Genomic DNA, 19,190 nt, shown 5'->3' on the forward strand with positions numbered 1-19,190 from the left:
CGGACCCGTCGGCGGCTGGCGGCGGCTGCGGCGGCGGCGACCGCGGGTAATGCGACGCTGGCGCCGGCAACGCTGGCGGCGGCGCCGGCGAGCCGGCGGCGGAAGCAGCTGGCGGCGCCGGCGGCGCCGGCGGCGCCTGCTGCTGGCGGCGGAAGGGCGGCACCGGCGTCAGTGCGTTGTGTGCCGCCAGCTGCTGCTGCCGCTGCACCGCCGCCGCCGCCAGCTGTAGCATGTCCGCCACGTCGTGTGCGGGGCTGGGGCTGGCGGGCTTGCCGCCAGACGCGGCTACAGCCGCCGCCATGAGCGCGCCGGGGGGCGGCGCCGCCGGCCGCGCAGTGCTGACCATGGTGTTATTGTTGCTGGACAGCAGGGGCGGCGGCGGCGGCGGCGGCAGCGCCTGAGGCTGTAGCACCTCCAGCAGCACGTGCAGCGTGGTGCCGGAGGAAGCTACAGCCTCGTGCTGCAGCCGCAGCCGGGGCAGGCTGTAGCGAGCCGCCCGGGCAGCTACAGCCGAAGCCTGGGACGAAGTGGCAATCGATAAGAAGGTGCTACTGCCGCCGCCGCCACCGCCGCCGCCGCCGCCGCCGCCGCCAGGGCCTGTTCCAGACGTCAGGAGCCCGACGTCGTTTTCATCGCCCGCCGCCGCGTCCTCTTCGTCGTCGTCGCTACTGCCGCCGTCGTCTGAGCTGCTACTGCCATCGCCGTCCTCGCTCGCGCGGTCCCACCGGCGGCCCGACAGCTGCACGAGCGCAATTCCATGGAGGGCACACACGTGGATACAACGCGGCATAATGCGGAAATTTGCAACAAAATGCGGCACAAAGGACACCTTGATACATAAAGACTGATGGAAGAATGCACGCGACAACCTTCCTCCTTGCAATGCGCGCCCGCACCTGTCGCTTCGCAGCCGCCTTGGCGCGCCGGCGCGCCGCCGCCGCCCGCTGCGCCGCCGCCACCGCCTCCCCGTGCAAATACACCGCTGCCAGCATGTCTGACAGCGCCGCTGTCAGCGCCGCCCCCGTCAGCAGTCCGACCTGGGGCCGTGGGACGCCCGACAGGGCAGTCGCCGGAGGCGGCGGCGCGGAAAGCGAGGTGGGAGCTGCTGCCGCGGCATCCAGAGCCTCCGAAGCGGGTGCGGGAAGCTGAGCGGGCGCCGCGGCCGCCGGCGGCAGAGCCGCCGCTGACACCGCGCTCGAAGAAGGTACAGATGAAGAGGACGCTGGCTGTTGCGCCGGCGGTGCGCGTGGCGGCAGGCCTCCGCTTCCGCTGCCACTGCCACTGCCGCCAGGCGCGGCAGCCGACGTCGCCGCCGCGCCGCCAGCATCCGCCGCCCCCACGGTGACAGCAGCAGCAGCAGCAGCAGTAGCAGGGGCAACAGCAGCTGTAGCAGGGGCAGCCGGCAGTAGCGGCGTGCGGCCAGTGGCTGTAGCAGCAGTAGCACCGCTGCTGGGCGGCAGCTGCAGCTGTAGCTTGACCCAGCTGGGGCTCACCTCGTGCGGCGAGGTCACCAGTCTGTGCCGCCGAATGGGGAATGGAAGAACGGGAATGATTGCGCAAACCATTATCATGTATATTGTCCGTACATGGGCAGGGGGCAGAAACGATAAATCAGGGAAAATACCAGAAACTTCGGCAGCAGAGAACATAATGGCAGGCGCCCACAAACGAAGCCAGCGCGGCGCTCCCACCCACCAACCCTCTTACCCACCCACCCACCCACCCACCCACCCACCCACCCACCCACCCACCCACCCACCCACCCACGCACCCACCCACCTGTACACGGACGCGACGTGTGTCACCAGCCTCGCCACCGCCTGCCCGCCCGCCGCCGCCCGCCGCCGCAGCTGCCGGAACGACAGCCAAGACAGCGCCGCCGCCACCCAGCCGCCCGCCCCGCGCCCGCCACGGCCGCCAGTGCTACTGCCAGTGTTGCTACTGCCGCCGCCGCCGCCGCCGCCAACCACGGCGGCGCCAGCGGCGCCGTTCGCTGCGGCGGCGGCGGCAGTAGCATCTTGCAGCGCAGCTGACCCGACCGGCGTGAGTGCGCCGCCGCCACGGCCTGCTGCTACAGCCCCTGCGCCGGCTCCCGCTGCTACAGCCCCTGTGCCCGCGCCGGCGCCCGCTGCTACAGCCGCGTACACCGCCCCCAGGCTGTAGCTGTGCATGAGTGCGGCCAGGTAGGCTAGGAACAGGGGCAGGCAGTCCAGCGGGTCGGCGTGCAGGCCCAGAACCTGTGCAGATGTGTGTGTGTGGGGGGTGGGATGGGGTGGGGGTGGGTGGGGGGTGCAAATGTCAGCAAAGGGGGAGAAGCAGGTGCGTGCGGGTGCCAGTAGCTGTGCAAGAGAGCGGGGGTTGTAGCGGAAGCGGTAGAACACCGCAGGCCCCACAGTCAGGTACAGGGAGCGCGCAATGTAATCCTGCACCGGGGGTTACATGCATCGGGGGGGGGGGGTTCCATAAAGCGCACACGCACACGCGCCTGGATGCGGTACAGGAAGCTGCGCCGCCCAAACACCCAGATGCAGCTGGCCGGCCCCCCGCCTCCGCCTCCTCCGCCTCCTCCTCCTCCAGTGGCACACAGGCACCTGCCCAGCACCAGGTAGGAGTACTGGGCCACAAGCAGCCCCTCCAGGTACAGCAGGCAGGCCTGGGAGGGGGCGGGGGAAAGAGGGGCGGGGCAAGGGGATTGTAAATGCCAGCCCAAACTCAACCAAGGAGGAAGGAGCTGGGGGCGCGGAGTAAGGGGTGTTCACCATAATCAAGAAGACCCGGATGAGGGAGGGGGGGGGGGGGGCAGGAAGGAGGGCGAGATCGAGAGGTCGGCAGGGAGGGTAGAGCATTTGGGCAGGAGGGCAGGAGGGCAGGAGGGCAGGAGGGCAGGAGGGCAGGAGGGCAGGAGGGCAGGAGGACTAGAGGCAGTTGTGCGATCAAGCAGGCCAGGTAGTCCGGGGGCAGCGCGGGCGATGGCGCATGCCACATGGGATCGCAACCGCACAAGTTATAATGCCGTACACACGTACGGCACGTACGGCACGCAGTACGCACCTGCCAGTACTGCCGGGGCTTGCGCCGCAGCATCAGTCCGTACATGAACATGGACAGCGGCAGTACGGCAGACAGCAGTGAGAAGTCCGACAGGAACAGCAGCAGGAAGGCGCCGTACGCCGTGTACGAATCGTCGTCCTGCCGCCGCCGCGCCGCCGCCGCCGCCAGCAGCGGCGCCGCCAGCCAGGCGAACAGCCGCCGCAGCAGCGGCGGCCAGACCAGCCGCCGCCGCCGCCGCCCGCCCGGCGGGTTGCCGCCGTCACCCTGGCCGCCGTCGGCGTCGGCGTCGGGCCCTCCAGCCGCGACCGCCTTGCGCGGCCGCTCTGACGGCAACGGCTGGATTTCGCTGCCGGCGCCGGCGGCGCCGCCGGCAGCGGGTGCTGTGCGCCAAGCGCCACCGGCGGCGCCGACGGCGGCCGCCATGATGCCGTCCCGCGGTGGAACCAGGAAGCCGCCGCCGCCGCCGCCGCCGCCGCCGCCGCCGCCGCCGCCGCCGCTGCCAAGCACGTCAAGCGCCTCTGCAGAGGCGTGGCGGCGGTGGCGGCCACTGCCGCCGCCGCCGCCGCCGCCGCCGCCGCCTGGCGACCAGCCGCGAGGCGACGTGCCCAGTGGTGTGGCGTCTGCATCGGTGCCGTCGGTGACGTCACCGCCGCCGCCGCCGCCAAAGCCGCCGATGTCCGTCGCCGCGTATTGAAGATAAGGGTATGTCTGCTGCTGGTGCTGCAGCATCGCCGCCGCTGTGGCGGCGTCCGCAACGGCTTCGAGATCCGTGTGAGAGCGGGCGCGGCGCGGGCCCCGGCGGCTGCCGCCGCCGCCGCCGCCGCCGCCGGCACCAAAGTCACTGTCGGCGCCCTGTCGTGCGGTAGCGTTGTAGAACGCCGCAGCTGAGGCTGCGTCCTGATCTCCGGCCGCGCCACTGCGCCCCGGCCGCCAGCGCATGCCGCCCCCACCGGACCAGTCGCCAGCCGACGCGCCAGGAAGGCCCGCCGCTGCGGCCGCGGCCGCCGCCGCCGCGGCCATGTCTTTGAGATCGACGTCGGCGTCAAGCAGCTCCGCCAGACCCACCACCTGCGGTTGGTTTGGGGAAAATCGCGTTATACTTACTTCATGCTGCACATCGTCTTATCTATCTAATCAGTAAACAGTCTGGCATTGCACCAGCGCGTTGTGCTGAAACGAGTATCTTTGTCATTGCCGAATCCGGCACGACCGCATGTTCAACCGCAAGCTACAAGCCACAGGCCCCCGCACCTGCGGCCCCCCGCCGGTTGCAAACATGAGACTCCGGGTGCCGCCACCGCCACCGCCATTACCGCCGCCATTACCGCCGCCGTTACCGCCTCCTCCTCCAGCTGCTGCCGCCGCCGCGCCGCCGCCGCCGCCCAGGCCTCCCAGGCTGCTGCCCGACGTGTCGCGCAGCTGCCGCAGCTGCTGCAGCTCACGCAGGTCGCGGAGGTAGGCGGAGGCCGCGGCGCCGCCCGGGCCGCCGCCGGGGCCCAAGGCGTCCTCGCCGGGCAGGCCGTCGCCTGCACACGAAGAATTTAATCTTAAAATTGACGAGAATTGCTTACGGGATAATTCTTCTTCATTTCTGTGATAAGTAATTTGTATAAGGTTTACCGTGCGTGCTTGCTGTTCCTCGGATGCGCTGCAAAGCTGGCGAGCACCCATTGTGTGTGGCCGCGGGACCGCAGCAGTAGCCGCACGCCCTGCCTCACCTGGCGACAGCAGCAGCGCCTTGAGTTTGGCAATGCGCCGCAGCCGCACCGCGCGCGCGTGGCTCGCCGCCAGCGCGCCGCGCGCCGCCGCCTCCCGCGCGTCCGCCGCCGCCCGCCTCAGCGCCGCCACCTCCCGCGCCCCCGCCGCCGCCGCCAGCCGGGCGGCGGCGGCAAACAGCGGCGACCGCAGTGTGTGGATGTACAGCCGCAACAGGATCCAGATCACAATGTCGGCAAAGACCGGGGAGTCCAACAGCGCGAGCCAGGGGCTGAACACGCCGCCCGGGCCGCCGCCGCCGGCGCCGTACGTGGTCGTCGAAAGGCCGGGCTGCAGGAAGCCGAAAGGCCACGAAGAGGCGTTGTCGGCGGCAGCGGAGAGGCCGCCGCGGCCGGGCTGTAGCTGGCACAGGCCCATGAGGCGCGGGAAGGTGCAGGCCACGGCGACCGGCGGCGCGGCGCCGCCACCACCCGGTGTTGCACCTACACACAAACATACACGCACAAGTTACGAGCACGCAGGCAGGCATAAAACGCAGGCACTGGATGCAGACATTGCGTTGGCGTATCGGGGATACGTCTCTGGGCAGCGGCAACGGCACCTCAGCTGTGCACACATACACACACACACACACACACACACACACACACACACACACACACACACACACACACACACACACACACACACACACACACACACACACACACACACACACACACACACACACACACACACACACACACACACACACACACACACACACACACACACACACACACACACAAGCACGTGCGCTCTTCGCCAGAGGCCCTGCGCCGACGTACCCGCCAGACTGCAGGGCTGGGCCCAGGCGCGGCCCAGCTGCAACTCCCACGGCGCCTGCGTGCATTGGAGGTACAACGCACATGTCATACACAGCTCACAGCATCACGGCATCAACGCACCCACTAGACGACGTGTGGTGTCCTGCATCGTACTGTTTATCTTTCCTAGGAAACGAACCCCTAAACAAAAACCACCCCTTTCCTTCTCCTCCCCTCATGCTCCCCTGTCCCGTCCCCCTCCGCCCCCACACACATCTGGAACAGCCACACACCCCCGCCCCCCCCCGGCCCCAGGCCCCCCCCCCCACCTGGAACAGCCCCTCCGCCGCCAGCACTGCAAAGTTGAAGCCCACCAGCCGCCCAAACAGCGCGCCGCCCGCGCCGCCCGGGGCGGACAGCTGCGGCCGCCGCCTGAACAGCAGCAGGCAGGTGGCGAGGTAGCCTGCTCGCAGCAGGTCGCGCTGCAGGGCGGTCAGGCCCACCAGCGCCACCAGCAACAGGTCGGAGGCGTGGCGGACCTGGAGCAGGAGGAGAAGGAGAAGAACGGAAGTGAGAATTATGATTAATACTAAGGTGTTACATTCATGATTGAGTAGTAAAAGTGAAGTTGTGGCCAGGCGCAGTTGTACAGCAGCATGCGCGCCGGAGGTGGGCAGGGGTATGAGTGGGATGCGTGACAGAGCATCATACTGAGTATCATAGGTATCGAGATAAACTTGCTAGCATTGGAGAGAAGAGCACACACTAGGCCTGGCGCTTCTTTCAGTTGATACTACCGCCGCTGCCAAGCAATCGCCGCGCCCACTCACCAGCCAGTACCGGGCCCAGTCCAGCACGCCCCACTGCGGCTGCGCCCACAGCTCCACAGGTCGGAACAGACGAGTCGCGCCCCGCCGACATGTGCTGCTGCCGCCGCCGGCGGTAGTGCCGCCGGCGGCACCCACAGCGGCGGGGGCTCCACTGCTGCCTGCGCTGCGCGGCGGCGGCGCGCGACCAGATGCGGCCCCGCCCGGCTGCTGCTGCCCCGGAGGAGGGAGCTGCAGCAGCGGTGTGGTGAGGCCGCCGCCGTCTGAGGATGGGTGGCGCCGCAACCAGAGCGAGCCGCCGCCGCCGCCACCGCCACCGCCAGCTGCTGTGCCGCTGTTGCCTAATGAGGAAGAAGCGGCGGCGGCGGGCTTGCCGCCGGCAGCCGCGTCAGTTGCGGCTGGCGAGGGCGATGCGGCGCCGATCTCGCAGTTCACCTGTACGGCAGCCAGCAGTACTTTTACGGTTCATGGGAAACGCGGTTGCAGCCTCGTCCAGCAGCAGTACACTCGCCAACAATGACCTCGACAGCAATCGCAACCGCAGCCGCAAACCATCTGTCGCGCTGGCGTTGCGTGCCTCGCTCGTGCCGTCAGCTCCCTCGAGCTCTCACGAACACACTCACACACGCACACACACACACACACACATATACACATACACCCACCCACCCACACACACTCACACACACTCACACACACACAACCACACACGCACACGAACACGAACACGAACACACGCACACACACACACACACACACACACACACACACACACACACACACACACACACACACACACACACACACACAGACACACAGACACACAGATAGACACACACGCGCACGCACACACACACACACACACACACACACACACACAAACACAAACACACGCACACGTGGACGGATCCGCCCGCCCACCTGCATGAGGCAGGCCACCACGGCAATGAACATCGTCCACGGCAGCAGCGGCCCCACCGCCTGCAGCCCCAGCCAGGCCGCAAGCACAGGAGGCAGGGCCAGCAGCTCGGACGGCAGCGGCAGCGGCGGCAGGGGGTCGGAGGGCGGGGGCTCCGGCGACGGCGGCGGCGGCGGAAGGTGCAGGTACGGCAGCAGCAGCGGCAGTAGCAGCTGCGACAGGCCCACCCAGGCGCAGTAGCAGTACAGCAGCAGCGCGCACAGCAGCGGCAGTACCAGCCAGCGCCGCAGCCGCGCGTGAAGCCTTGGCCTGTGTAACAACAAAGGTTTATTAGAAGGACCGGCATCAGACATCCATCGCTTCCTCAGCTGCACACTACTATACAAACTCCGCCACGTAGCACCACAGCCTTGGCAACATCCTAACACATCACCCTAACTCATCAACCCACCCGCCCAACCACTCACCCAGCCGCCATGCCCAGCCCCAGCGCCGCCAGCAGCGGCAGCGACACCGCGCTTGCCGCCGTGAACGCCGCCAGCAGCAGCGCCAGCAGCGCCGCCTCCGCCCCCGCCGCCGCCCAGGCGCCCTCCGCCGCCTCCATGCCACCCCGCACCAGCATCACCACATGCAGTGCCAGCCAGTTGCCAGGGCCGCTACGGCCGCTACTGCCGCCCGTGCCGCTACTGCCGCTACAGCCATTGAAATCGCCGTCTGCATCGGCATCAGCAGCATCGGCGGCGGCGGCGCCGCCGCCACCGGCTGTGGTACGGCGGGGAGCCGGCGTGCCGGCACGGAGCGGGACTGATGGAGGCACGGCGCCGGGGCCAACCGCGCCGCCGCCGGCCCGGGGGAAGGCAGCGGGCGCGGCAGTAGCACCAGCAGCGGAAGGGGCTGTAGCAACAGGATCTGCACCGGCGGCGGCGGCGGCGGCTCCCGTCAGCCTGTGCGCCGCCGATGATGACGCCGTGCCCGCCAGGCTGGCAAACGGCTGCGGCGGCGGCGTGCGGCCCCCAGCACCCGCGCCGCTGCCACCTCCAGTAGCAACCTCCCCGCCCCGACTCAAGCGCCCGCTCGGTTTCTGCCCCACGCCCGCCGCTGCCACTGGCCCGGGCCCGGCGGCGGCGCCGCCGCCGCCTCTGCTGCTACTGCCGTCGATGTCCTCGCCGGCCCCCTCGTCGCCGCCTGCTACAGCCGCTGCCAGGCTGTCCGCGGGCACGTCCATGGCTTTGAGCACATCGTAGGCGCCGCGACCCAGCTTGGCAAGGATCTGTAAGGGCATTGGGCCAAACACACAAACGTTGAATTCGTACATTATACATTTTGGGAAATGGGAAAAGACATAGGCTTAAGAAGTTGAATACGAATGCACAAACTAACGACCTCGCCGTGCCCAGCGCCAGCTCTCCCTCCCACCGACTGACCTTGTGTGTGAGTGCCACCAGCGGCGCCACCGCCCGCCGCAGCACCCGCCGCGGCAGCGCCCGCGGCCCCAACAGCCCAGGCAGCACCTCAGCGTCCGGGCGGCAGGCGGGCGGCGGCCAGAACAGGCAACACGGCTGGCCGGAAGCCGCCGCCGCCACCACCGCCGCCGGCAGCTTGGCTCGCCACCTGCGGCACGTTTGGTCACACGTCACACACACGCTCGAGACCCTTACCTGCAACACCATTTGCACGCAATTACAAGCGATAGAATGCTACAGCAAAGCTACTCCGAGTCCAAAAATGACACAGACCCTGAAGGCTCTCAGGGATCCTGCAAGCCTCCACCTCGCCACGACTCGCCCCGCCTCGCCCGGACTCGCCCGGACACGACAGGACTCGTCTCCCACCTGCGCGCCTTGCTCCTCAGCGACAGAGCTGCCAGACACAGCAGCTGCAGCGTCAGCAGCAGCCGCACCCCCGGAGCCGGATCACACTCCGGCGCCAGCGCCGCCGCCTCCGGCCCGCCCAGCGCCGCCGCCGCCACAGCCGCCACAGCCGCCACAGCCGCCCACAGCGGCTGTAGCAGGTCCCGCACCCACCCGCCGCCACCTCCCAGGTCCGCCGCATATGAGGCGGCAAGGTCGCTGCTACTGCCGAGCAGCTCTGCCGCCCCTCCATCCTCCGGCAGTAGCGTGCAGGTAGGCAGCCCCAGCCAGCCGAGGATCATCGCTAGCGTCAGCACCGGCCGCGGCGGCGCCTCGCCGCCGCCGCCGCCGGCCCGGTCCGCCGCCGCCTGCTCTTGCGCTGCCGACACCCGCTGCACCAGCGCCGCCACCAGCCCCACCTGCAGCGCCGCCGCCGCCAGCAGCCACGCCGCCAGCAGCAGCTTGCACAGCGCGAAGAACACCGCAATGGCGGCGCTGTCGCTGACGCGGCGTGTGCAGCCAGTGTACACAGCAGGCGTTGCTGGTGTGAGCGCCGCTGCTTCCATTGTTGAGGCTCCCGCCGCTCCTGGCCGCTGCGCCGGTTGCCCAGTACTGAATGCAGGGGCAGCTGCGCCGCGCTCCACATCCGGCACGGCTGCATAGCCCTCCTCAGAGTCCCGCTCATCACCCACATCGTCCTCCTGCTCTTCGTCGTCAGGGATGGGGTCGCCCCTCCGCCGCTGGCCGCGCCGCGGCCGCTGCCGCGCCGCCGCCGCGCCGCCTGCACCCGCGTCGCCGCTGCTGCGTTGTGATGACCGCGCGTCGCCGCCATCGGTGCCGGCGGCGGGCCCGGCGGCTGCCGCGCGCCAGGCGCCCACGACGGCGGCGGCGACCCCCGCCGCCAGCAGCGCCGCCGCCAGCGCCCCCGGCGAGGCCATGGCCACCGCGAACAGCAGCAGTGACGTCAGCAGATCCAGATTCAGGATCTGTCGTGGGTGTGCGCCGTGGAGGAATGAGGGGAGGCACGTGCGACAGATGGCCGGTCATTGCAGCGCCAGGGCACCGGTCACACCGGCCATCAATCGGCACGTGTAAGCACGGCATTCTACGTTACGGTGGGGCATCCGGATCCCCAGCAAGGTGGCAAGGTGCACGCGCATGCCTCTGCTGCAACTCCACCCCCCAACACCGCATCCACGCCACGCCACGAGATCCAAAAAACCCGCACCCTCCGCCACTCCTCACCAGCCACCGCTTGACGAACCAGGCCGTGGTCCGCTGCTCCGCCAGCCGGTCCCGGTGCCGCTTGGCGCCATGCGCCGTGGCGCGAGCCGTCGCCGTAGCCGCCGCGCTGGCTCCCGCCGCGGCGGCGCCGCCGGCCGCCGCCGCCGCGCCCGCGGGCGGCTGCTGCAGCAGGAGGCGCAGCCATTTGGCGACGGCGGTTGCGGCGAATGCGCGGCGGTACAGCTGCAGCGCCAGCAGTACGGCGCACGGGCGCAGCAGCACCGCCACGAGCTGGGGCCCGGGCGCGGGCGCGGGGCCGCCAAACACCACCGCCAGCAGCCACCGCCACCACGCCGGCCCCACGGCGCCAGCGGGCCCTGGATCCGGAGGATCCGGAGGATCCGGCGAATCTGGGGAATCTGGGGATTCTGGATCCGACCAGCTGCCGTACCGCGCCAGCATGGCGGCGGCGTACGACAGCGCGAGGTCGGCGGCGGCGAAGAGGGCCAGCGCGGCGGGGACCAGCCAGCGCAGCACGGCCGCGGAGGCGGGCGCGGACAGGTAAAGGTGCGGCGGCGGCGCGGCGGCGGCGCGGCCTTGCCTGCAGGTATGGAGTTGGCATGCGGGAAGGCAACGGCAGTGGCGGAGTGGTCAGGTAAGCGTGCATGTTGAACTCTGGCCAACTCGCCATCTTCTCATTCAGGGCCTCTGTCCGTGCGGTCCTTGTACCAACAAAACGAAGCCCACACACGCACACACACGCGCACACACGCAAACACGCACGCACAAACACGCGCACGCACGGACCTTTCGGCGCGGTGGCTGAGGCGCAGCGCTGCCACGTAGGGCCCCCGCAGCGGCGGCGCCGCCAGCAGCGCCGCCGCCAACCCCAGGTACCCCAGGCCCAGGCAGCCGCCTAGCTCCATGTCGCCTAGCGCCAGACCCGCCGTCAGCGCCGCCAGCAGCAGCGGCCCAAAGCCCGCCGCCACCCGACCCAGCCAGCCGCCCGCCGCCACCAACCACGCCGGCACCGTCACTGCAATGGCGCTGGTGGTTTCAGTGCCGGCGGCGGCGGCGGCGGTGGAGGAGGAGGCGGCGGCCTCCGCCCTGGCGGCGGCGGCGGCGCGGCCGGCGGCGGCTAGGTACTTGCCGGCGACGGCGTGTGCCGTGGCGAGCATAAGCGCCCCCAGCAGCGGCAAGCAGTCGGCGGCCCGGCCTAGGTCCGGACCCCACAGCCCCAGAAGCTCCGCCACCCGCCGCCAGCGCTCCAGAGCTCCGGAAACCCCATACCCCTTGTCACTGACAACGCCATCTGCCGTACCGCCGCCTGCCGTACCGCCGCCGTCCGAGTTGTACAGCTGTCCGTACGTCATGGCGCCGTACATGGCGAGGAGGTGGGCGCTGCCGTACAGCCGCAGCAGCCGGTGGCCCGGCGGCGCGGCGGGCAGCGGCGGCGGGAAGGCCGTTGACGCCGCCGGCGGCACATCCGAGGCTGCTGCGAGCCCTGCTCCTTGTGGCGTCGCTGTGACGACCCCGCGACCGCCCGGGATGGGCGTGTGCCTTCCCTCCCTCTCCTCCCTCTCCTCCCTCTCCTCCCTCTCCTCCCTCTCCTCCCTCTCCTCCCTCTCCTCCCTCTCCTCCCTCTCCTCCCGCTCCTCCTCCTCCGCACCGTACCAATCCAGGCACGTGCCCACCTCCGGCAGTAGCGCCTCCGCCGATCGCGGGCTGGGCCTCAGCCGCGGCAGTAGCACGCCCCACCAGCCCACCCACCGCCGCCATCCCCCGCCGCCGCCGCCCCCTCCGCCGCCGCCACCTACCCCGCGGCCCGCGCCCGCCGCCGGGCCGCGGCGGCCCCACCCAGGCAGGCCCTGCCAGCGCCCTCCGGGTGGTAGCAGGCAGTAGCACAACAGCCACAGGAGGTAGCCGCCATGCAAGGCATCCAGGCGGTAGGACCCCACCACCGCCCAGCTGAGCGGCACAGCCAGGTTGAGCAGGTGGTAGGTCACCAGCACACACCCCAGCACCGCCGGGCTAGGAGCACTAGCAGCAGTAGCAGCAGTAGTACTGCTGGCTGGAGCGGCGGCGGAGGCGGCGGCGGCGGTTGCGACGTCATCATCACCGGCGCCGCCGGCAGTAACAGCACCGCCAGGTGGCAGTAGCGGTTGCCGCGCCTCCTGCTGCTGGGCCTCCTCGCCGCGTCTTTCGCTTCGTTCTCTGGTGCTCCCGCTGCTACGGCCGCCGCCGCGATTGCTACTGCCGCCACCTCCGCGGCTACTGCTGCTGCTGCGTGCCAGACCCGCCATGGCGATCATGGCCAGCGCATGGCCCGCCAGCGGCAGCGCAACGGGCGGCGGCGGCGCGTAGGCCAGCAGCCCCAACAGCGGCAGCAGCGGCGGCAGCAGGTGCGGGTAGGTGCGGGCCAGGCTGGTGAGGACGTACACGGCAGCGTTCCACACCAGCAGCAGCAGCGTGAGACCCGGCGCGGCGGCGCGCAGCGCTTGGCGGCCGTACCTGCAAACACACACACACATTCCCAGGCACCGCACTATCAGGGGGGTGTTTGGGTTGCCTGAGTGCACGTGTGTGGGGGTTTCTTGCTTGTGTTTCTGTTGGTGTGAGCTCGACTACGACCAGCGGGCGGGAATACGGGAATTAGGCGTGCTGGGTAAACGTTGTTAAGCGCGCCCAGGGTGCGGAGCATGGACGCATACAGGTGCCTCGCGGGGTCAGGCCGAATGGTCGCCCGTGGGGTTACAGGCTTATCGCGGGTAAGTATGACTACCTGGGTGACGGCAACCACGCGACGCTCGGTAAATTGGTAGGTATCAGTAAGTAACTCCGGCGTCGTCTGGGCGGGCTTTCGTTTCGTTTTTTAACACACATTCACACGCATACATAATCACACACACACAGACACACACACACACACACACACACACACACACACACACACACTCACACACATACAAAACGGCAGCGGGCAGCACGGCAAACGCATCGCGCGGAGCCGACAGTCAGGAGACGCTTTGCGGCACATGATTGAGCAGGTGAGGTGCTGAGCATGGGGCACTACAGCGTGCGAGGCATAAAAGAAACGACCACACGCCATGCCACACGCCACACACGTCATCACCTCCCCACACACCTGCCGGGCGCCAGCAGCGTCCACATGCCCGCCGCCAGCAGCGCCGCACCCGCCGCCGACAGCTGCACCATGGCCAGCCCCGCCAGAGCCACCGCCGCCACCCCCGGGTGCGACGACACGGCCGCGGCGGCGCCGCCCACACGCCGCAGCAGCTGCGCCGCCGCCAGCGTCGCCGCCGCCGAGCCCACCAGAGGCTGGAAGGGCGCGCCCGCGCCACTGGCGAAGGCGGCGGCGCCGCCGCCGGCGGCCGCGGTAGCGGTGGCGCCGCCGCCGTCGGGTCGGCCCAAGCTGACGCCGCGGCCGTCGCGGTGTCCGTGGGCATGACCGTGACTGTGGCTGTAGCTGAGCCCGTGCGATGGGTCGTGGCTGCGGCTGTGGCTGTAGCTAAGGGCGCGCATCGCAGGCCCGGTGGCGGCGTCGGCCGCAGGTTGGGGCTGTGTTGGCGGTGGCGCCCCCGGTGCCACTGGTGGCGGCGGCGCGTACGACGCAGCCCCCGACCCCGGAGCCGAGCCCGCGACCCCGACGGAGGACAGTGTCGCACGTAGCCGGCGGCGCCGCCAGCCCTCGGCGGCGGCGGCGGCGGCGGCAAAACCCAATGCGCCGTACAGCAGGGTTAGGGCCGCCACGTGCAAGACCTGCGGTACGAGGTCGTACGCTGGGGCGCCGTCCGCGCAGTACCAGCGGTACAGCCCAAGCCCGCGCGCCGCGGCTGCTACAGCCGGCGGCGGCCAGGTGTAGCCGGGCGGCAGTAGCTCCTGTGGCGGCTGCAGCTGCCAGGCGTACAGCGCGGCCAGGGCGGCGGCGCAGTAGCACTGCAGCAGCCGCAGCAGCGGCGGCAGCGCCGCCGCCGGCGGCGCCCGCCGAAATGCGGCGGCGCCGACCGCCAACGACATGACGAGCAGCCAGGGCAGGTTGAAGACCGCGGGCCACAGCAGCGCCGCGGCGGCCGCAAGGAAACCGGCAGCAACTGCCGTCACCAGCCCCCCTGCCGCCGCCACCTCCGCGCTTCGCCCGCCGCCGCCGCCGCCACCGCCCATGCCAGCCGCGGCAGCCGCGGCAGCCGCGGCGCCGCTGCTGGCAAACGCGGATGGGGCGATGCCGGCGGTGGCGCCAACGGTCGTGCTGTGTGCGCGGCCGGTCAAACCACCAGTGCCAGCGATGCTGCCGGGTGCCCGCCGCGAGGCCCGGTAGGCAGCGTAGGCGTCCTGCGCCTCCGCCAGCGCCGTCAGCGCGCACAGCGCGGGCGGCGCCAGAGCCTGCGGGTGGTGTGTGAGAGCAACAAGACCAGGGGGCCGTCAGCCAACAAGACCAGGGGCCGTAAGTCAACAAGACCCGCAGGAAGAGACCAGCTCAGTCCTCAAGACAGGTGCCAGGGCCATAAGTCAACCCGTGCGAGGAGAGCATGGCCCAGTGAGGGACTCATCACTGGTGACTGGGTAGTCCCGCCATTCCGACGTGCACCCCGATCACCGACTCACCGCAATCAGCGCCCAGACGCCGCACTTGGACAGGTCCCGCAGACCCAGCGCCCACCAGGCGAACGACCCAGGCCCCACCGCCGCCGCCGCGGCTGCGGCGGCGCCGCCGCCTGCCCCGCTACTGCCGGCGGCCACGGCATCCGGCAGCAGCGGCAGTAGCAGCTGCGCCAGCAGGGCGGTGAAGCCGGCGGCGGCGGTGGCGGACCACAGGGCCAGGGAGGCGCCGGCGCTGGCGGCGGTGGCGACGCGGGAGGGGTGGCGCGAGAGGCGCGTGGCCGCGACGCCCCATGCCAGGAAGAGCAGCAGGAACAGGGAGCCTGGTGGGTGTGGGGGAGGGAGCAGGTGTGAGAGAGCAGGAAGCAGGAGACGGGTGGACTTGGCGCCGACGGGGGCGCTGACAGGCGGCCGGGGGTGCCGCTGTCGCTGGAGGTGCCGCCGGAGCGACGGGTCGAGGAAGGGAGCCTGTGTGGCTCCGCAACGGGTGCACGTGGCTGGCTGTTGCCGCCCAGACCGGCTGCGCGGCGCTGCATTCTCCAAACCCTGCCCCCACTCCCGTGACGTGTACACCGCTCACCTGCTAAACATGGCCCTGGAACATATGCCTGCAGCGCTAGGGCTGCGGCGGCAACCAAGGCGCGCCCAGAGTACCGGCGCATCGCTCCGAGCGCTGAGCGCGACAACAGGTTACCAGGATACGAGCATATATCCACCGACTACATGAAACCCCGATATGTAATGGTATGTCCGCATGTTTCGCATGGAGAGAGGGAAACGCAGGAACCAAGCTTCTTCATCAAGCGGAAGCTCGCTTTCGCTTTTATGCGTGCGTGTTAATCTTTTAGCTTTCATTTAAAACATAGGGCTTGCATTATTTGTAACATAACCGCAGCACGGAAAATGTCCGAATGTTCATTCCGTTTGCAGGTCCAACTTGAACAGTCAATCGGGGGACTGTGCACGTTCAGCGAACATTTTACATTTTTCGTGTACTTCTTTACCCTGCCATTTGGTCTGCGAGTCTTGACGAGTGGTCCCGAGGGTCCCTGGACCCCAGGCCCGACCCCGACCCCAGCCCGTGACCCTATCCCCCAAAAAATATGCCCGCTTCAAAGCTGGGGCCAGCGAGGGTCCGTTCCCCGCCCCCTCTCCGAACCCGCGCACCCCAGCGATTGTGGTCGAGTATCCGAAGCAGATCCGCACAGGCTTGGGCGGGGCCCTCCCAAAGGTAAAGACGACACCTGAAGTGCGTCTGCCGTGCCTGGACTCGGGGCCGGATGCCAAATGAGGGGGCTTGCGGGTAAGCTGGGGGCAAAGGGAATGCGCCGGGAAGAGGGAAGCGAAAAGGGGTTGTCGGGTTTGTCAGCGGGAAACGAAACCGCAACCTCGTATGCCCCATGGGTCAGGGTGATGAAGGGGCCCATCTTCCTCCGTCTGGAAAGCTGGCTGCCGGCACCGCTTACGAGGCCGCCGTCCCCAGTCTGCGCTCCTTTTCAGTTGCTCGCACAACCCGCCAGTCCGAAATTCGCCATCCCACGCGCAACAGCACGCGCCACCTCCCTCCAACCAACCGAAAACTGAAAAAATGGCGCCACGCCAGTCGCGCACCACCTCTCTGCTCGCGGTGCCGGCTGCCGCCGCCGGCTCTGTGCTGCTCCTCCTCCTTGCCTTCACGTGCCTCGCGCCGCCGCTGCTGCTGACGCCGCCAGTCGCCCACGCCGCCGGCCGCGGCCTGGCTCAGCTTCCCGGCTTCGGCTTTGGCTCCGGCTCCGCCGCCGGCGCCAATGCCGGCGCCAACGCCGGCGCAGCCTCCGGCGGAAACAACTTCCTGCCTGGCGTCGGCACCGGCTTCGGCGGAGCCCAGTCGGGGGCCCAAGCGGCCGCCGGCGCGCAGGCGGCGTCTTTCGGCGGCGCCAATTTTGGAAACCTGGGCAACCTCGTCAACGGCGCCAATGCGGGAGCGGGCGCCAACGCGGGCGCGGCTGCTGGCGGCGTGGGAGGCATCGGAGGCTTCGGCGGCGGCGGCTCCTCAGCCAGCGCGCAGGCGGGTGAGTGTGTTGTACAAGGAAGGGGAGGCTGCTAGGGAGGGGTGGGGAGGTAGGGGAACTAGAGGACTAGGGGGCTTGGGGGCCGGGGGCAAGGGAGCCAGGTGCAGGGGACCAGGGGGAATGCGTGCTGGGTGCTGCCGGCAGCGTGCTGCGTGCATCTAGCCTCAAGCCAGCCCTTCCTCACGCACCCAACTTCCGTTGCACCGTGCATTAGTTCCCCGGTCGTCCCCGCCGCCCCCGCCCCCAACACATACACACACACCGTGCCATCTCCCTACCTCGCCCTCAGCCGCTGAGGCCTTTGCACAGTCCAACGCCGGCCGCTTCGGCCTCCTGTCTGGCAGCGGCGGCGGCGGCGGCGGCAGCGGCGCGCAGTGCCTGGCGCAGGCGGCGTCCGACTCCAACGCATTTTCCCTGGGTGGCGGCGGCGGCGGCAGCAGCAGCAACGCACGTGAGTACCGTGGGGTTGAACACGCACCTTGCTACTAGTGCTGCTGTTGATAAAGTGCTTTAATGCGACTGTGCTCCAAACACATATTTACATGCGGGGCGACGGCGGGTAGTGACGCAGCAGGCAGGGGCGGCGGCAATTGCAACTATTGTACTAGCAACCCCCCGTCCAGCGAAACGCAAGTGCAAGCATTTGTGTTTTGCCTTGCACACGCTGTCCATGCATGCGTCATCACCTGCTGCTGTTGTCCCCTAATGCGTTTTGATTGCGCAACACACCACGCACCGCCGCCGCACCGCCGGAGCCCACGTACACGCACCCCTCCTCCTGAACATGTGCACGCTGCAGAGGCTGGCGCCAACAGTGCGGCGGTGGGCGGCGCGGGGCTGAGCTCTCTGGCCGGCTGCGGCGCACAGGCCTCCGCCACCTCCTCCGCCCTCAGCTGCAGGTGGGTGGGGTGGGGCCGGGGTGGGGTGGGGTGGGGCCGGTGCGTTACGCACCATTGTGGTTGCCAGACCTGGCCAGACGCGTGCGTGATGTGATGTGATATGACGACGTTGCCGCGGGCGTCACGTACACACATACACACACCATCGTACCTGCTATTCCTGCCACACACTCCCCTTCCCCTCCCCTCCCTTCCCTTCCCTTCCCTTCCCTTCCCCTCCCACCATCTTTCCACCCACCCACCATCTCCCACCCCCTCGCCCATCCGCCCAGGCGCTTCACGGTGCCTCGCGCCTGCGAGCTGTGTGACCTGGCTCCGCAGTTCGGCACCAGCTGCGAGGGGCTGCGGCTGGTCAACCCCGGCGCGGGGGCACTGCAGGCGGGGCAGGGCATCAACGTGCCGCCATGCAGCCTGTAGGGCGTGGGCGTGGAGGGGGGTTCGTCTGGTAGTGGTGGTGGTGGTGGTGGCCTAGTGTTAATGAGCACAAGGGAAAATAATACGCGCTGGTTTAGTGTGTATGTGTGGGAGTAGCACTGGCTTGGTTGTGGGGCCTAGATGAGGTCTATGATGGGCCGTAGTGCTGAATTGTGGGGGCGCTGCGTGTGGGGGTGGGATTGATATTGGGGTTGGCGTTTGGGGCTATATGCGTGTCTCTGTGTGGGGCGTGTATGAGACGTGTGCGTGTGTGTGTGTTTGTGTGTGTGTGTGTTTGTGTGTGTGCGTGTGCGTGTGTGTGTGCGCGTGTGTGTATGCCGCTCCAGGGCTTGCATCTTCCAGGGGCAAAACGCTGTGTGCCGCTGGAGAGGAGGGCCCGACACGATAGCCGGCATCACAGGATTCGCGGGCATGCGGGCTTGCGGTTGACCGTTGGGCAATTGATGGAATCTGGTTGCAAGCTACCTATTCAGACATCCGCAAGAGATGGAGCACATGGCGCAGCCAGCGGGCGGTACGAGATAGTAAAGTCTAGGAACGGGTTGGGGGATCAGGCCGTACGAATGAGATGTAGGAATAACAATTGTTGGTGTGCTAGCTCATGTGCATGATGACAGCTGGCAAGTAAGCATATAGAAGCAAGCATCACGAAGTTTCGAGCGAGCTGCCTTGTTTTGCACGGGCAAGGTCGGACATCGGAGTACGGTACCCCAATCAGGCCCCGCGTGGCCCCGGCCATCGCATTTGCGCAGAGGTGCATTTGCACAGGGAGGTTGTAGCCGTCCCCACAGGTTG

General features: G+C 68.8%; 2 protein-coding genes across 2 annotated transcripts in view; one reads left to right on the forward strand and one right to left on the reverse strand.

Moving 5' to 3' along the window:
* The window catches only part of CHLRE_09g402108v5 (uncharacterized protein), a 24,243-nt gene extending 8,377 nt beyond the window's left edge, over nt 1–15,866 (reverse strand). Inside the window, exons 1-19 of the mRNA XM_043066057.1 lie at nt 15,591–15,866; nt 15,017–15,333; nt 13,539–14,794; nt 11,201–12,904; nt 10,415–10,994; nt 9,152–10,155; nt 8,744–8,930; nt 7,787–8,589; nt 7,322–7,628; nt 6,404–6,835; nt 5,903–6,112; nt 5,595–5,649; nt 4,770–5,249; nt 4,303–4,577; nt 3,052–4,119; nt 2,486–2,653; nt 1,780–2,237; nt 897–1,515; nt 94–739 (exon numbers count right to left, since the gene is read on the reverse strand). Coding sequence (XP_042921416.1) covers nt 94–739; nt 897–1,515; nt 1,780–2,237; nt 2,486–2,653; nt 3,052–4,119; nt 4,303–4,577; nt 4,770–5,249; nt 5,595–5,649; nt 5,903–6,112; nt 6,404–6,835; nt 7,322–7,628; nt 7,787–8,589; nt 8,744–8,930; nt 9,152–10,155; nt 10,415–10,994; nt 11,201–12,904; nt 13,539–14,794; nt 15,017–15,333; nt 15,591–15,672 — 10,651 coding nt within the window. The 5' untranslated portion in view covers nt 15,673–15,866. The remainder of the gene's footprint in view (nt 1–93; nt 740–896; nt 1,516–1,779; nt 2,238–2,485; nt 2,654–3,051; nt 4,120–4,302; nt 4,578–4,769; nt 5,250–5,594; nt 5,650–5,902; nt 6,113–6,403; nt 6,836–7,321; nt 7,629–7,786; nt 8,590–8,743; nt 8,931–9,151; nt 10,156–10,414; nt 10,995–11,200; nt 12,905–13,538; nt 14,795–15,016; nt 15,334–15,590) is intronic.
* Nucleotides 15,867–16,536: 670 nt separating this feature from the next.
* Nucleotides 16,537–19,188, forward strand: CHLRE_09g402145v5 (uncharacterized protein). Its single transcript, XM_001697541.2, has 4 exons — nt 16,537–17,061; nt 17,351–17,512; nt 17,861–17,960; nt 18,233–19,188. The coding sequence occupies exons 1-4, from the start codon at nt 16,599–16,601 to the stop codon at nt 18,375–18,377; spliced, it is 870 nt and encodes a 289-aa protein (XP_001697593.1). The 5' UTR covers nt 16,537–16,598; the 3' UTR covers nt 18,378–19,188.
* The last annotated feature ends 2 nt before the right edge of the window (nt 19,189–19,190 follow it).

Source organism: Chlamydomonas reinhardtii, chromosome 9 (genome assembly GCF_000002595.2).
Source record: "Chlamydomonas reinhardtii strain CC-503 cw92 mt+ chromosome 9, whole genome shotgun sequence".
NCBI lineage: Eukaryota > Viridiplantae > Chlorophyta > Chlorophyceae > Chlamydomonadales > Chlamydomonadaceae > Chlamydomonas > Chlamydomonas reinhardtii.